The sequence below is a fragment of the Bactrocera oleae genome, chromosome 3 (genome assembly GCF_042242935.1).
Source record: "Bactrocera oleae isolate idBacOlea1 chromosome 3, idBacOlea1, whole genome shotgun sequence".
Taxonomy (NCBI): Eukaryota; Metazoa; Arthropoda; class Insecta; order Diptera; family Tephritidae; genus Bactrocera; species Bactrocera oleae.
Window position 1 is genome coordinate 71,682,403 of NC_091537.1, and position 14,068 is coordinate 71,696,470.

Genomic DNA, 14,068 nt, shown 5'->3' on the forward strand with positions numbered 1-14,068 from the left:
TCATCACAAAAATAATCTTCCCGAATTTTAATACTAGACCTAACAGATGTATTCGGAATAAACCAGCTTTATGCACTGAGGTCAACAAATTTGGTGTTTGTGTTCTTGAAAGGTTATAGTATGATTTCGAAAATTTTTGGACGTAGAATGAAATAACTTGAGGACACTATTCGTACAAAGTTTTATCCCAATATATTCATTGTTGTTTAATTGGTATACTGTACAGTAAAAGAACCAGATATAATTTAAAAGTGCGTTATATGGAAAGTAGGCGTGGCTGATATTCGATTTCGCCCATTTTCGCAATGTATAATATGAATATTTCGTTAATCCATACATTATTTGGTTGAATTCGGTCGAGATATAGGATTTCACCTAAAGGTGGACAGCTCAGTTTTACAACTGCTGCTATAAAGCCGTTCCATATATTCATTGTTGTGAAGTTTAAAGATTTACCGCATTTATGGTTTTATTTTGATAACAGTGAGTTATCGCACTTTTAGTGGGTTTCAACATAATCATTATATAGCAGGAGAGAGGGCATTGTTATTATCTGAGTTTTTTCACTGAGTTTCAGGAGTGGCTAAAATGACTTCATCTCAGCAAGTTTGGTTGATATAGCTTTAGCGGTTTGAAAGATATGTACATTTAACTATTTAGGGGTGGCACCACGGCCTGGCAACTGCAATCTCCTATACTACATAACCATTTTTTTCTTAATTTAGGACTTAGTTCTAGTTATATAAGTTTTCGTTTAATGGCGTTTTATAGGCGTTACAGTGGTCCAATTCCGCCCATCTGCAATAAAAATCTCACTTAGGTAGATATATGATTACCAAGTTTCAATGACTCAAATTTTAATCAAGTTATCGCTTGCATGGCAAACGGAGGGACCGCTAGTCACTCGGAATTCAACTCGTCGCGTCATCCTGATCATTTATATGTACTCGGTAGGCGAACAGAGCTATTATACTCTGTGGCAACATGTTGCCCGAGTATATTGAAATAAAATAAAATATAATAACCGAATAAAAACCATAATCAAGATATAAAAAAGTTAAAATGGAAATTATAACGAAATAACGTATCCGATTTTGATTAAATTGCGTCAGCCTATTTTTAGACTTATAAACTGATAGTTTTTGCCGCAGTGATATTAAGGAAAACCATTATTTTCGGTCTTAAAATCTAGTACATATTTAGAAAATATGGGGAAGAATACAGAAATCCCGATAGGTCACACCAGGGTCAAATTGTAATTAGAACCATTATATTCAATCTGATTTAAAACCGCTTAACTTAACTGTCTGTGTTCAATGGTCAAAACTCTTCTCTAATGCGATTTTTTGTCATATATGCTTGTTAAACGTTACAATACAGTGTTTGGCCAAGAATTTACGAAAAAATTCATTGATCCATTTTGTTTAACAACCGAAAATCGACAAGCTCATAAAAGCATCTAACATCCGCGCCTGCTACAGACAAAGTAAGCTATGGATACAACCTAAAATTTTACCGAACTTCAGGAGCATGTATATCAATATAATGAAATCAGGTTTTTACAATTGAACTCTCCAAACCCTCGAAATTTTATTTTTAAAATTCGCTTTACTTTTAAAACACACCTCGTAAAATCATTTCTTCTGACGAAGAATGTTGCTTTATGAATGTCTTGATCAATGACTTGAAACTTTGGTTAGAAGCGCTATATTGAGGATAGGAAAATATTACACAGATCGCAACTTAGTGAGCACAACTAGAAAAAAAATAATGTACCAATATACCCAAAGGGTGGGGTAACATATATATTAAGTCCCATTGAGTTATCTCACTTGCCGTCTGAGCTATCCAGTGCGATAAGACTAGTATGGCTGCGAGGGCACAGCGGACTGCTGGGCTTCGCGGGGTTCATGCGCTGTCGCATGATTTTTTCGGCCTTCGGAGCTCTTTGCCCTCAGTAAGGCTAACCTCTCCTTAGTTGTGGGGTTCTAACAATTAATTTCTCTATCCCGCTTCGCCAGATCTAGGCTTAAACACTTGAGAACTCACTCTTTCAGATATCCCATCGAGATGGTGAGAATAAAAATTCAACGCCTGAGCAAATTTGTATTGGCCACAAGGCGCTTTGCTGACTTCTAAGATCGCATACAAGAGTTCTGTTTTTTATATCTTCATAAAGTACTGCTTCCAGTAGTCCAAGTGTGATCTCAGGATCAGCCATCGAATCTAACCCAACCTAGTGTCTTGGTATTAGTCATACACATTTTTAACCGCAAAAAAGTCTGAATTAATAAATTAACTTTATTAAATAATATAATTAAATAAAATTTTGGAAATAGTATTTAAAAATGCATAATACACTGAAAACACATTAACTTATTAATCTAAGTCCTTATCATAACAATCATTAGTAAAACTTTCTAGATTTATACAAAATTATCGTGGCCTCCTAATAATAATTGAACAAATGTATTAAATTTCGAAATTCAACACATAAACCCCAAGTGAATAAAGCCTTCGAACATGTGATTACTTAAATCAGATATTCGATTAAAGGTAATAATCTGCGAGTAATGTGTGGCACGTGATTTGAAGGCGAATGCAAGCAAAGTGCGAAATAAAGGCAATTCTTCACATAAGAAGGTATTTACTCCGGAGTGATATTATTACATTAAACATACACGATACAATAACAAAATAACGGAATACCGGCGTCAAGTCAATTTCAGTGCGAAAATGTGCAATTAAATGTGTGACTAAAAATAAACAAATGTGAAAGATATTGGAGAAGAGCGCATGCTAATAGACGCATAGCTGTAATATATTACTTCAATGGAGACGGAGTGAAAAAACAACTATATTAGAGCTTAGAAAATACTTACTACTACATTAGCGTAAATGTACAATATAAGTATATATACATTAATTTGACTGTGTGCAATAACACCAAATAAATAATTTCGTAAATATGTAAGTATCTAAGGTTTACATGCAAAAATTGAAATAAAACGTATTTATGTGAAAGTATGCAAAATGATATATATATATATGTACTATATGTGTACTGTCTTGGGAATGTCTGCATAAAAATATCTGGTTGTTTGAGTAAGATTTATGATCCATTAGGTTGCGTCATTGCAAAAATTTCCGTATGAAAAATGTATGCTAAAAAGTATTACTGACAAATTTACTATAATCTGTATATCCAAAAAATACTAATATATTCACATATAGGTATATGAACATTAACATTGCAACATGTTGCCACAGAGTATAAAAGCTTTGTTCACTTAGCGGTTGTTTGTATCATCTAAAACTAAACGAGATAGATATGTTACATAAATGATCAGGATGACAAAACGAGTTGAATTTCGAGTGACTGTCTTGCCCGTCCGTCCGGCCGTGATAGCTATAACTTGAGTAAAAATTGAGATATATTGATGAAACTTTCTACATATGTTTCCTGGCAGCCAAGGAAGGTCGGTATATCATTAAACGAAAATTTGTAAAGTGTCATAACTAAGCTCCAAATAAAGATTCAAAACTTTAATTTGGTATAGGGGATCGCAGTAGCAATGAACACTTGTGGGACTGGCCCCACTTCCAAAATGCTTAAATGTACATATCTTCCTAGCCGCTGTAGCTAAACTTTCTGACAAGGATTCTCTTCAACTATACGTATTGAAATTTGCGGAGAATAAAATAGCATGCCTTTGTAGCAAAAATGAGTAAAATCCCTTATTCTCCATATATGTACCTAATATAAATATTTTCGAACTTCCGGTTGATTATATACCGGATCTATCGGTCAATATGTAAGAAATCTTATTGAAATTCAGAAAGAACCTCTTTACAATAACAGTACCCACCCTGGTCTGAAAAAGATGTAATCAGGAAAAAAGCAACTTTGTAGCATTTGTATTATGAAGCGAGTTACAAGGAAGTCTATACCCAGTACCGATTTAGATCCTAGGTTCTGTCTTCTTCGCATTATTTATGCTTGGGGATCACTACCTTACAAGTATTTATCTGTCAAAACTTTTAATAGTAACAAATGTGTACTTTATAAGCAAAATTTTGTAGAGAAATATTCTGCAGGCACCTCATAATATTTCCCGAAACCTGAATTCTTAAAAACAGGCATTCCCAACAACAAAACATCTTATAGTCTTATTGCTAGCTTAAAATGTTGATCCGTCGATCATGACAATAAATACAGATTGTAAAACTAGAGTTTAAAATTTTGGACTTACGTCTTTTTTCGCTTCTGACGCCAAGTATTGTAAGCTAATTGCTGAAAGCTCATAAAGAACAGCTGAGTTTGAGTTTAGTTAGCCTTTATATTCCTAATGTTAATATTCCGTTGTTTACGCCAAAGTTTAAAATAATAATATTATGCACTACACTTTTAATTTTGCTTCAAAATGAACGTGTGTGAGCCAATGCGGTCTTACCTCACGCACACATATTTTTGTTTGTATGTTTGTACGATATTTTTTCCTATCGGCCATTTTGATTTGAGTTGCGGTTTCGTGGTTTGCATTAATTAACAATAGTTTTGTTTGAAATGTGGTTGTTTTTCATTTTGTGTGTTTTTCAAATTCAATAGCGCAAAGCTTGCCTCCAACTACAAGTATATATGTACCCAGCTCTCTTCTGCTGCTAAGTCATTCATTCCTATTCTTAATAGATCTGGAGCTATTTATTCTTACTTACTTATGCAAATATTTACACAAAAGTATGGATACACAAAAGTATGGATACACAGATAATATATATATGTGTGTGTCGGCGTATTATTACATTGGTTTGACCTAAATCGAAGAGTTTACCATATGTTCATATATATGTTAATTATGTTATGTTTAGCCGCATATGTCGGGTCTACGTAACAAAAGTGGGAATTCAATCTGACCAAGGATTAATGTGACTTCAAAATAGTCTCCAGTATATGTTATACGCTTATGCCAATCATCGAAACACTGCTTAAACTCCTTTTTGGGATAGCCTTTAGTTTTTTCATCGATTTTCATCTATCTTGTAAAACAATGGCTTGTTAAGGTTCTATTTATTTTCAGAAATAGGAAAAAGTCACACGAAGCCATGTTTGTCGAGTTTGGAGGTTCGGGCATCGTTACAGTATTGATTTTGGCGAAAAATTCACGAATAAGCAACGAAGTATGAGCTTTTAACGAATAAACTCTTAAATATACGTCTTATCTACCTAACGACTACCGAACACAGCTGACAATTTTATCGTATTTCAGAGGAATGTATTGTATATTAACATAATAAACAAACTTTGACAATTATTCTCTCAAAACTCGAGAAATTTTAAAATTTGCATTATTTTCTGAACACACGAGCGTCGTTTGAATTTATCTGAACTTAAATCAAATGTTTAACCAACTTAAGGGCCGATTGTAGATAAAAGAAATAGAATTCTACTCCCTATGAAATTATCCCGTCATTTATAACGGTTAAATGCTGAAGCAAATTTAAGAGTGGTCGAAATTAATAGTCAACATATGTCACTTTGGGCAACCGAGTCTACAGATGTAAGTTTATATGGAAACGGCTCCTACTAATTATTTGGTAATTGAATCTACGACTTATCATCTGTTATGATGTAGTAGACGTGTTTCGAAGCACTGCTATCGTATTTTTTTAACACGAGATCTTTTTGAGCGATTGACAAATTGTGTGGGATCCAACGAGAACAAATTTTTTATTACAGTCAAATTATGATGCAATTATGAATGTGTGCTAGTCCCAATAATGCCTATAGGTGTCTTAAACTCACGATAGGCCACATGACGATCTTGCGATTCGTTTTGCAAAAATCTACGACCTGGATTGAGTTCACCACACCATCGATAAATACGGGTCCTTAACGAAGCGTTATGGCCAAAATTTAGATAAATTCATCGATGCACTATAGCTGAGTCAAACCAAGTCGAAAATTGTTAAAAAATATCCGCGCGAAAGTGTTCGCGATTTCATTCCATTTTTGGCTGAGATGAATATTTTGAGTTACTGTAAATAACAAAAATAGCGCTAGTATGTCAAAATGTTTTGAATATGTATAACATCAAAAATCTTAAGCTTTACGATAAAGTTGTCCGATTGCAACACCAGGGTTGTCAAATCCCGAAATATAAAAGGCAACCTACGTAAATACGAGTATGTCCGAGCGTATAATTTTCGGTTTTGCTTTATATTAAGTAAGCTGATATTATTTTATAAATATCTGTTATATATAATATATAATATGGTAATTGCATCCAGAAGTAGAAAATCTGATAACTGAGTACATATTAAACTTAAGTATAATTAAAATCGAAATGTAACTTGCAATATACAATACATTATGAAATGGAAAACCAAACTGTTTAGGACGAGTAACAACTGTCAAAAAGATCAACTCAGAACAAAGTATTGCTTCATTGAAAACCATACGATTAAAAAACCCTGCTGTAGTTCAAGTACGATTTTTATGATGCACCCTAGTAATGACTGGTTATAAATAATTCAACATGTCGTGAAGGATAAGAAGTAATTACGATTTTCTCTATCTGTTAAGCCTTGGAGGTATGTTAACGAAAAATGTCAGTGTCACAAAGTTTCTTCATAAATTACGCCAAATTCGCATTACAATATTTGTATTATTTTCTTGGCCACATGGAAACGCAGAACGGGATTACCATATTGGTAATTGAATTGTTGACACCATACTGTTTGAAATATTACACAGGTGATATATGCAAATGCGCGAACGTAATACTTTCAGCAATATTTTTCTTTAAGAAAAAAAACCTGCGGTAGGAAGCAATTTACAAGGCCTCCTATGCAGCTGCTGAGAATTAAAATTGAAGCTTTTTACGCAATGCGGATGTATGTACCATACATACATATGTGTTTATATAATCACATTATAAAGTAAACTACGGATACAAGGATAACATGTCCTTTGTTTGGCATCGCAAGGAAAAAGACACGAAAAATAAGAAGATTCAAAGCATTAACATGTGTGCATTTTATGTGATTTTGGTGAAAAATGCCTTTGTATGCTTTCACTTCTGCTGCCGGTTACATGGAAAACAGTGTTTAAAAGCTAAAAAAAAAAGCACACCATGGCTCTGCCTACAACGGTGCGACGCTCTTCAGTTTCATACATGGAGATTTGTTGTGAAGAAACCTGCTGTGCCAAGCTTTGCGGGTAGTGTGGCAGTTAGGCAATTTTAAAGTCTCAAATGGTAGCATGCCTTTATGCGTTTTCGTTGTAAATGTTTTTGTTGTTGCTGTCTCTTTGTGTTCCGTTTGCTGGCCTTTGTTGATGTTTTACACACAACGAGCTTCTGTGCCAGGCAATCACAAAGAAGAAGTAGATTCGTGTAGGGTGTGCATGTGTGTCTGCGTAAGAGTGTGTGTATGCTGCAATAACGGTATATATATTCGCATGCGGCCTAATGGGTTATAAAAAGTACGCTTTTTATGGCTTATTTGGCACAATAATTTCACAACATTTCGTTTTTTTTACCTGTAAATTGCGCACACACATACATATTTTCATGCGTACATACACACCTACACATATATTGTACATGCTCACTCGGCTTCCTCTTCTCTTCACGCCTCCGTGTACTCAATTCGTTCATTTTGCCTGCTGTTAAGATTTTTGCATATTATACTTTGCAAAATTGGAATTATTTTTGTATTTGAGGATTGTTTAGGTTTCAAAAAAGAAAAAACGTATACTTCGGCTGCACCGAAGCTGTAATACCCTTCACACCCTTACCCTATATATTTCATAGCATAAAGGGTATAAACATTTCAAATATTTATTTAGTTTTTTATCGATCAGATTCTAATGCAGCCACATGCTATAGTGCTCCGATCTTAAACATTAATTTGGGGATTGTACCACTGCCTTTTACAATAATACATACTAAATTTCTTGAAGATATTTCGTCAAATGTATAAGTTTTCTATAGAAGCACTTTATTTCGACCGTTCAGTTTGCTTTAGTGGCCCAATATATGCGGTTCCGACAAATGAGCAGATTCTTGATGATATCTTTAAAACTGAGGGACTAGTTCGCGAATATACATACAGACGGATATGGCTAAATCGACTCAGCTCATCGAGCTGATCAGTTATATATATATTTTATCCGACGCTTCCTTCGTGGTGTTACAAACTTCGTGGCAAACTTAATATACCCTGCTGAGGGTATAAAAGCTGTGTGTGGGTTTTCATTGAGCTAAGTATGTCTTTAAGAGTCAAATATGGCTGGCCTCATGGCTAGGTAAAAATGTATGAAAGTGAGGTTAGGTAAAGTTTGATGCTTTAGATGGAGGATGCTGTTAGACTTCTAAAAATGGTTAGACTAGTAAGACATGTCTAAAAACTAGTTACATAAATTATACGCACAGTCCTTTAAAGCACAGTGACATTGAGGATTGCGTTTCAATTTACTATAGCAGCTTTAATAACCACCGTTTGAGTCTCCTGTTTAGACAAACTGCCCAACTTTATAATTAGTTTAAATTGCTGAATTGATTTGATGATCTACTGATATTTAAAAAGGAACAGGAAAGGAATAACATTGTAATAGCTGTCTTGGATTTGCCATTTATCTGCTCACTCTCTTGTCGAAAAAATTACATGTAAAAACCACACCATAGTTTTACTATTGTGAGGGATTCAAATAACAAATGAAAATAACAAATTTCTTTTTTCTTTGTATTTTTGCAACTTTAGACTTAAAATCAATAACTTGCATATATAGTTTTTTTTTCCTGGCATAGACACTGCTCACGCGGTTATAGCCGAGTTAACATCAGATCGTTTCTTTTTTACGCTATTTTGCGTCAATTCGAGATACAAAGTGCAGTCATGCCCTTCTCCACCTGAGCTCTTCAACAGAGTGCAGGCATTTATCTTTCTCTGCTTCCACCGGCGGATACTAAATCGAATTCTTTCAGAGCTGGAGTGTTCTCATCTCCGGACAACACGACCTAGCCAGTGTAGCCGCTGTCTCTTGATTCGCTGAACTATGTCAATGTCGCCGTATATCTCGTACAGGTAATCATTCCATCGACAGCGGTATTTGCTATTGCCAAAGCGCAAAATACCATAAATCTTCCGCAAAACCTTTCTCTCGAACACTCTTAACGCCGACTCATCAGATGTTGTCATTGCATGATTCTGCGTTCGATTTCAAGGCTGATATTGTTGATACTGGTTCGAGATAGACGAAATTATGTTCAAAGTGGTGCAGTCAACAGTGACGTGTGAGCCAAGTCACGCATGCGATGACTGTTTGTTTGATGGATTTAACTTATAGAAAAGAAAAATAAAGTGTTACAGCAATGCGAAAACGAGGATTTCTCCACTAAGAACGAATCATAACACTATTGCGCATGAGCGCAGGGTTGCACCAAAAGTGCTGCCCGTTTGTTTGAGCATCTGATATAGCTTGTTCTATTCGGTGTAGAGTAACGCTTGGCGAATCGAAGACAGCTAATCTTAGAAAAGTTGAACAATTCTGTTGCACAAAATTTTGTGCCGTCTTAATATTGAAGGCCGTCGAGAGCGTTGCTGGAGTTTCAAACTTAGATCTGTTACCGCCATGGGTTTAAGCAGTTAAACGGTCGGATAGGGTTCTCTGTAGAAAACCTATTTTTATCTGAATTCATATTTTCCCCATTTTATTACGAATATTTATCTTTAACATTTTGATAATTTAGTGATATCGCTAGGCATTGAATAGGCCTACTTTCTTCTAAGTAAGTTCTTACCACCCGCCGTAGTTGCTTAATAAAGGCTAAGTTGTTCAGATGGTAAATTTCCTTAGTTATGGATTGAAAGAATTAAAACATAATATTACATAAGATTGTGGTCATCCTATAAGAATAAAAGCTTCCTAAAGATTTATAAACTTTAAATTTCACTTTAACAAAGTGGCCCGTTTGCTGCTTGCTAAATCATCCAATCGTTAATCAACTTTTTTCATTCCCCTTAGTATCTTAATATTTTAAAAAATCTGCATGACCATGAATGTAATTGACTTCGTCTGAAAGAAACAGCTCAGTCGTCTTTATCTAGTATTCCAAGTTTATTCACTTTTCAAGAATACATTATTTTTTCTTCATCACCACTTTAACTATTTTGTCTGAGAAGATAATGAGAATGAGTTCGGAGAAGAAACCGAAATTGAGGTTAATTTCTCAAAATGAAATGAATTAAGCTGATAGATTCAGTAGGTTAAGCTGGCGATTTAGTGATACTTGTATAAGAAAAACTCGAACTTATAATGAAATTAAGTCGGAACTGATGTTATTTTATAAATATTTTGACTATAAGATTATGATAGGGGGCGCTAAGTAAAATGTATGATGTAGATAGTTTCTAAACAATTAAGAGCTGCTGATTATAATATCATAATAGAAATAAAAGAATTTGTATAAGTCCTTGGAATTATTTGTGGACTACGATAAACATAGTTCAAAGTTTTAGTTAGTCTATTAGATAAGAATTTAATCCGAAAAACTTGTTGAGATTTGTGGTAATATTTTAAAAAATTCAAAAGAGTCCCATATTTTGCTTTTAAATGCGAATATCATTTCAAATTTTCAAAGTTAATATACCTTCCACATGAGTGTCATAAATCGCCGAAATAATGGCAAAATTACATAACTGCCAACACAACCTACAAAGCTGACATAAAATGTATATGTGGTTTGCAATCTCAACACACGTGTTAAACTTTTTGTTTTACAAGCCTTACATTATTTCGCTTTTAATGCGTTAATAAAGACATGGAGCTTATATCTGGCATTAAATTAATTTTGCATTAGAAATGAAGCCGAATTAACGCTGAAGCAGGAGAGAACCTCTTGTGTACCCACAGTGAACAACCTTTCACGGTTATGCATAGCTGTTACCTTTATTGGCATGGATGCTTGTAGATATATTATTATATTGTACATATGTGCATGTGTGTGTAATGTGGTTTTGGGTGTAATTGTGTATGTGTGTCTGTATTTGTTTGAGAGGTTTGTGTACTTTTTTAGCTCATCTTAACTGGCGACTCGCTATCCACAACTGTTTATACATATTTAATGAAACGTGACCTTTTTGATATCCCAATGAAATGTTTTCTCCTCTCTCTGCTTCCAACTTTGTTTGCAGCCTTTACGCATTTAACTAATAAATCGTATCTTCCGTGGAGCCACCAAAAGCTGTTCATTTGCTATTGAAAAATACATCGCTTCTTTGTCGCCTCAACTATTTATGTATGTCTTCCGATGCGATGGATGATACGCGAGCGATTGGTAAAATGAGTAAAAGGCGAAAACCTTCATTTGATTATGCAGCGACCGAACGTTGGTGTAACACGCCGCGCCAGCTGCCAGTCACCAGCACAAGAACGACTGATGTTATCGTAATGCTCATGATGGCATTTCTGGTCGCCATCGCTACAACCAGCACAGGTGAGTGGAATAAACGCAAATACATTTATTCTTGTTTACACGTCCATTTTCAGCCATAAGTACACCTACGCTTACATCCATACATACATACAAAACATATTGTACACGTGTACAAATGTGGAAAAAATGCAGGAATGCAATTAACATTGAAGTTAATAATTGAAATTTATGTATTTGTGGTTGCATCAGCACACAATTCAGTATTTAACTTGTGGTATGCAGCTATGTGAATATACATTAGGGTTGTACTCAACTAGTAAGTGTACAATATTCAAGTTAACCCTGGAAATGGTTCTCGAAAGCGCTTCGTTACGACATAATTCGATTATGTGCTCCGACCAGACCTAAAAAATTTCAAATATATAACCGTGCCGATGAAGATGAGTAGGAGATTTTGAATTCATTGAAATCATACTGCTTAAAGAAAGTAATATTATTTTGAACACTCATTTTAAGGCTAAGTACCTATAATATTTTTTCAAAGGGCCTATTATATATACGTATATGTATATACTTGTACGTCTTCAAAAAGCACTTTATAAAGATGGGAATAAGGCACGAAGCATATGAAATAAAACAAAATTGATTTCCGTGGGAAAAATACTATGTCTCGCAAACTTAAATCTATTACCAGAAAGCAAAGTATGTTGGGCGGTAAAAAATTTCAAGACCTTCAAATCGCCAGGAATTGACGGTATATTTCTAATCGTATATTTCTGGTTAGTAACCATTCTCAAAGGGGCACTGCAGTTAAATTTTATTCTCTCGCTATGAAGAAAAGTTAAGGTAATATATATATAAAATGTGGAAAAAAGTTCATATATGTTCAAAGGATTTCAGAGAACTTTTAAGAGATTAAGAAAGCTATTAGTTATCCTCAGAAAAACTGGCAGTTTCGTAACATGTGTATTTAAAACAAAAAAAAAAAAAAGCCACAGAAACATCACTGAACTCGGTGACAACAGAGCCTGAAAAATCTCTGGAGGTAAAAGAATACAAATAATGATCTTGAACATAAAAGGCGCTTTCAATAACATTTAGCCTAAGATCATACTGAGCGCGTTTTAATATCTGAACATCTCCAAATGGGGACTTTCGACGCGTATAACTCATTGGTTCTACACAGCAGTTGAAAGACCGTATGAAACATAGAATAGCTAGAATACGCATCAGTGGAGCTCTTAGAACAATGCCAAATCATTCATTTTACATTTGTTGCTTACTGACGTGTTCTGTAAGTAAGTTTCAGCGAAGTTAACTCTTAGATTGAGAGAATCCTCCTTATCAGTCGTCTGTAATAAGGGACATTATCCAAAACTTAGCATGTTTCCGTTTCTACCCAACAACCTTAACAGCCTTCTTTTTCTGACAAAAAGTGTGCTCACAAAAAGAAAAATATTTACATATATATACGCTAGCCAAGCGGCTTTGAAATTACTAAAGTCTCTTAGGGTTTCATCGAAGATAATGAAAATGTGCCTTGATCTTTTAGGGGATCTAACATTCTATTTCACGATAAACCTGAAATGAATATAAGAGTTCCAAGGCACAGTGATATTCCTGCCATCTGTGTGTAGATGAACTAGCCAAAGCAGGCAACGCCCTATAATTAGAGGAGTGCTAACATATTGGTAGACATGCAAGTAGGCTGGAGGTATGATACAACGACTATTGTAGAGACTGCCAAGAGGTAGACGAAGAAGAGACAACTATAGGTCGAGGATTTCTTGTCGATGTCTTTGAAGCTTTTTGTATTGATGAACTGGAGCACACGGTGGTTCAGAGAGGACATAATAGAGTGGCATATTAGTCCTAGTGGTTTCACAACGAGCCTCCTATAGGCCTGAGTACGTCGTCAGACATCCACCCTACCAAGGTATTGATTTTGTTTGGCCAGTTTGTGTGGCAGCTATATGCTTTAGTGATTCGATATGAAAAATTTTTTCGAAGATATAGCGGTACCTTAATTATGTTAATAAGCTATGCCAAATTTTAAGAATATAATTATCAAATAAAAAGGATTTCCATAAAAAGACTTAAGTTTGATCAATTAGTTTGTATAGCCAATATAGGATAATTGGTCTGATATTGACGACTTCAACAAATGAGTATCTTTTTAGAGAGAAATTAAACTAAATTTCTTTGCAGTTTAATTGTTATTGACGAATATCATAATGCCATAGGCATACTAGGGACAATTCGAAACTCGAACCTAAAAATTATTTAATGAAGAAAACGATCCACCCTAGTATGCAGGTACAAATACGAAGATCGCAATGTATTCAAACTGGTATGTAACGGTATAATAGTTTTAATCATTGGATAATTACATTTTTGTAGGTTAAGTATGTATAATACCACATGTTTTGCTTAAAATATTGTATTTTAACCGCATTTAATACTTACAACTCTTTATGTATGTACCAAAGTTTAATTTATGTAAAGGCGAAAAATTTAAACACTTTTTATGAGAAGCAAAGTGAAGACTTAACTTTGCAAATCCGCTATTACATAAAAGTAATACCCAGCTAGATCGCATCTGGTGGGTACAACTCTTTTAACATTTTGAG

The 14,068-nt window shown here is 34.6% G+C and overlaps 1 protein-coding gene across 1 annotated transcript in view; it reads left to right on the forward strand.

Moving 5' to 3' along the window:
* LOC106616385 (cell adhesion molecule Dscam2-like) overlaps positions 1-14,068 on the forward strand; it is a 103,818-nt gene that overhangs the window by 723 nt on the left and 89,027 nt on the right. The window contains 2 exon segments of the mRNA XM_036361997.2: positions 2,425-2,970; positions 11,197-11,498. Coding sequence (XP_036217890.2) covers positions 11,303-11,498 — 196 coding nt within the window. The 5' untranslated portion in view covers positions 2,425-2,970; positions 11,197-11,302.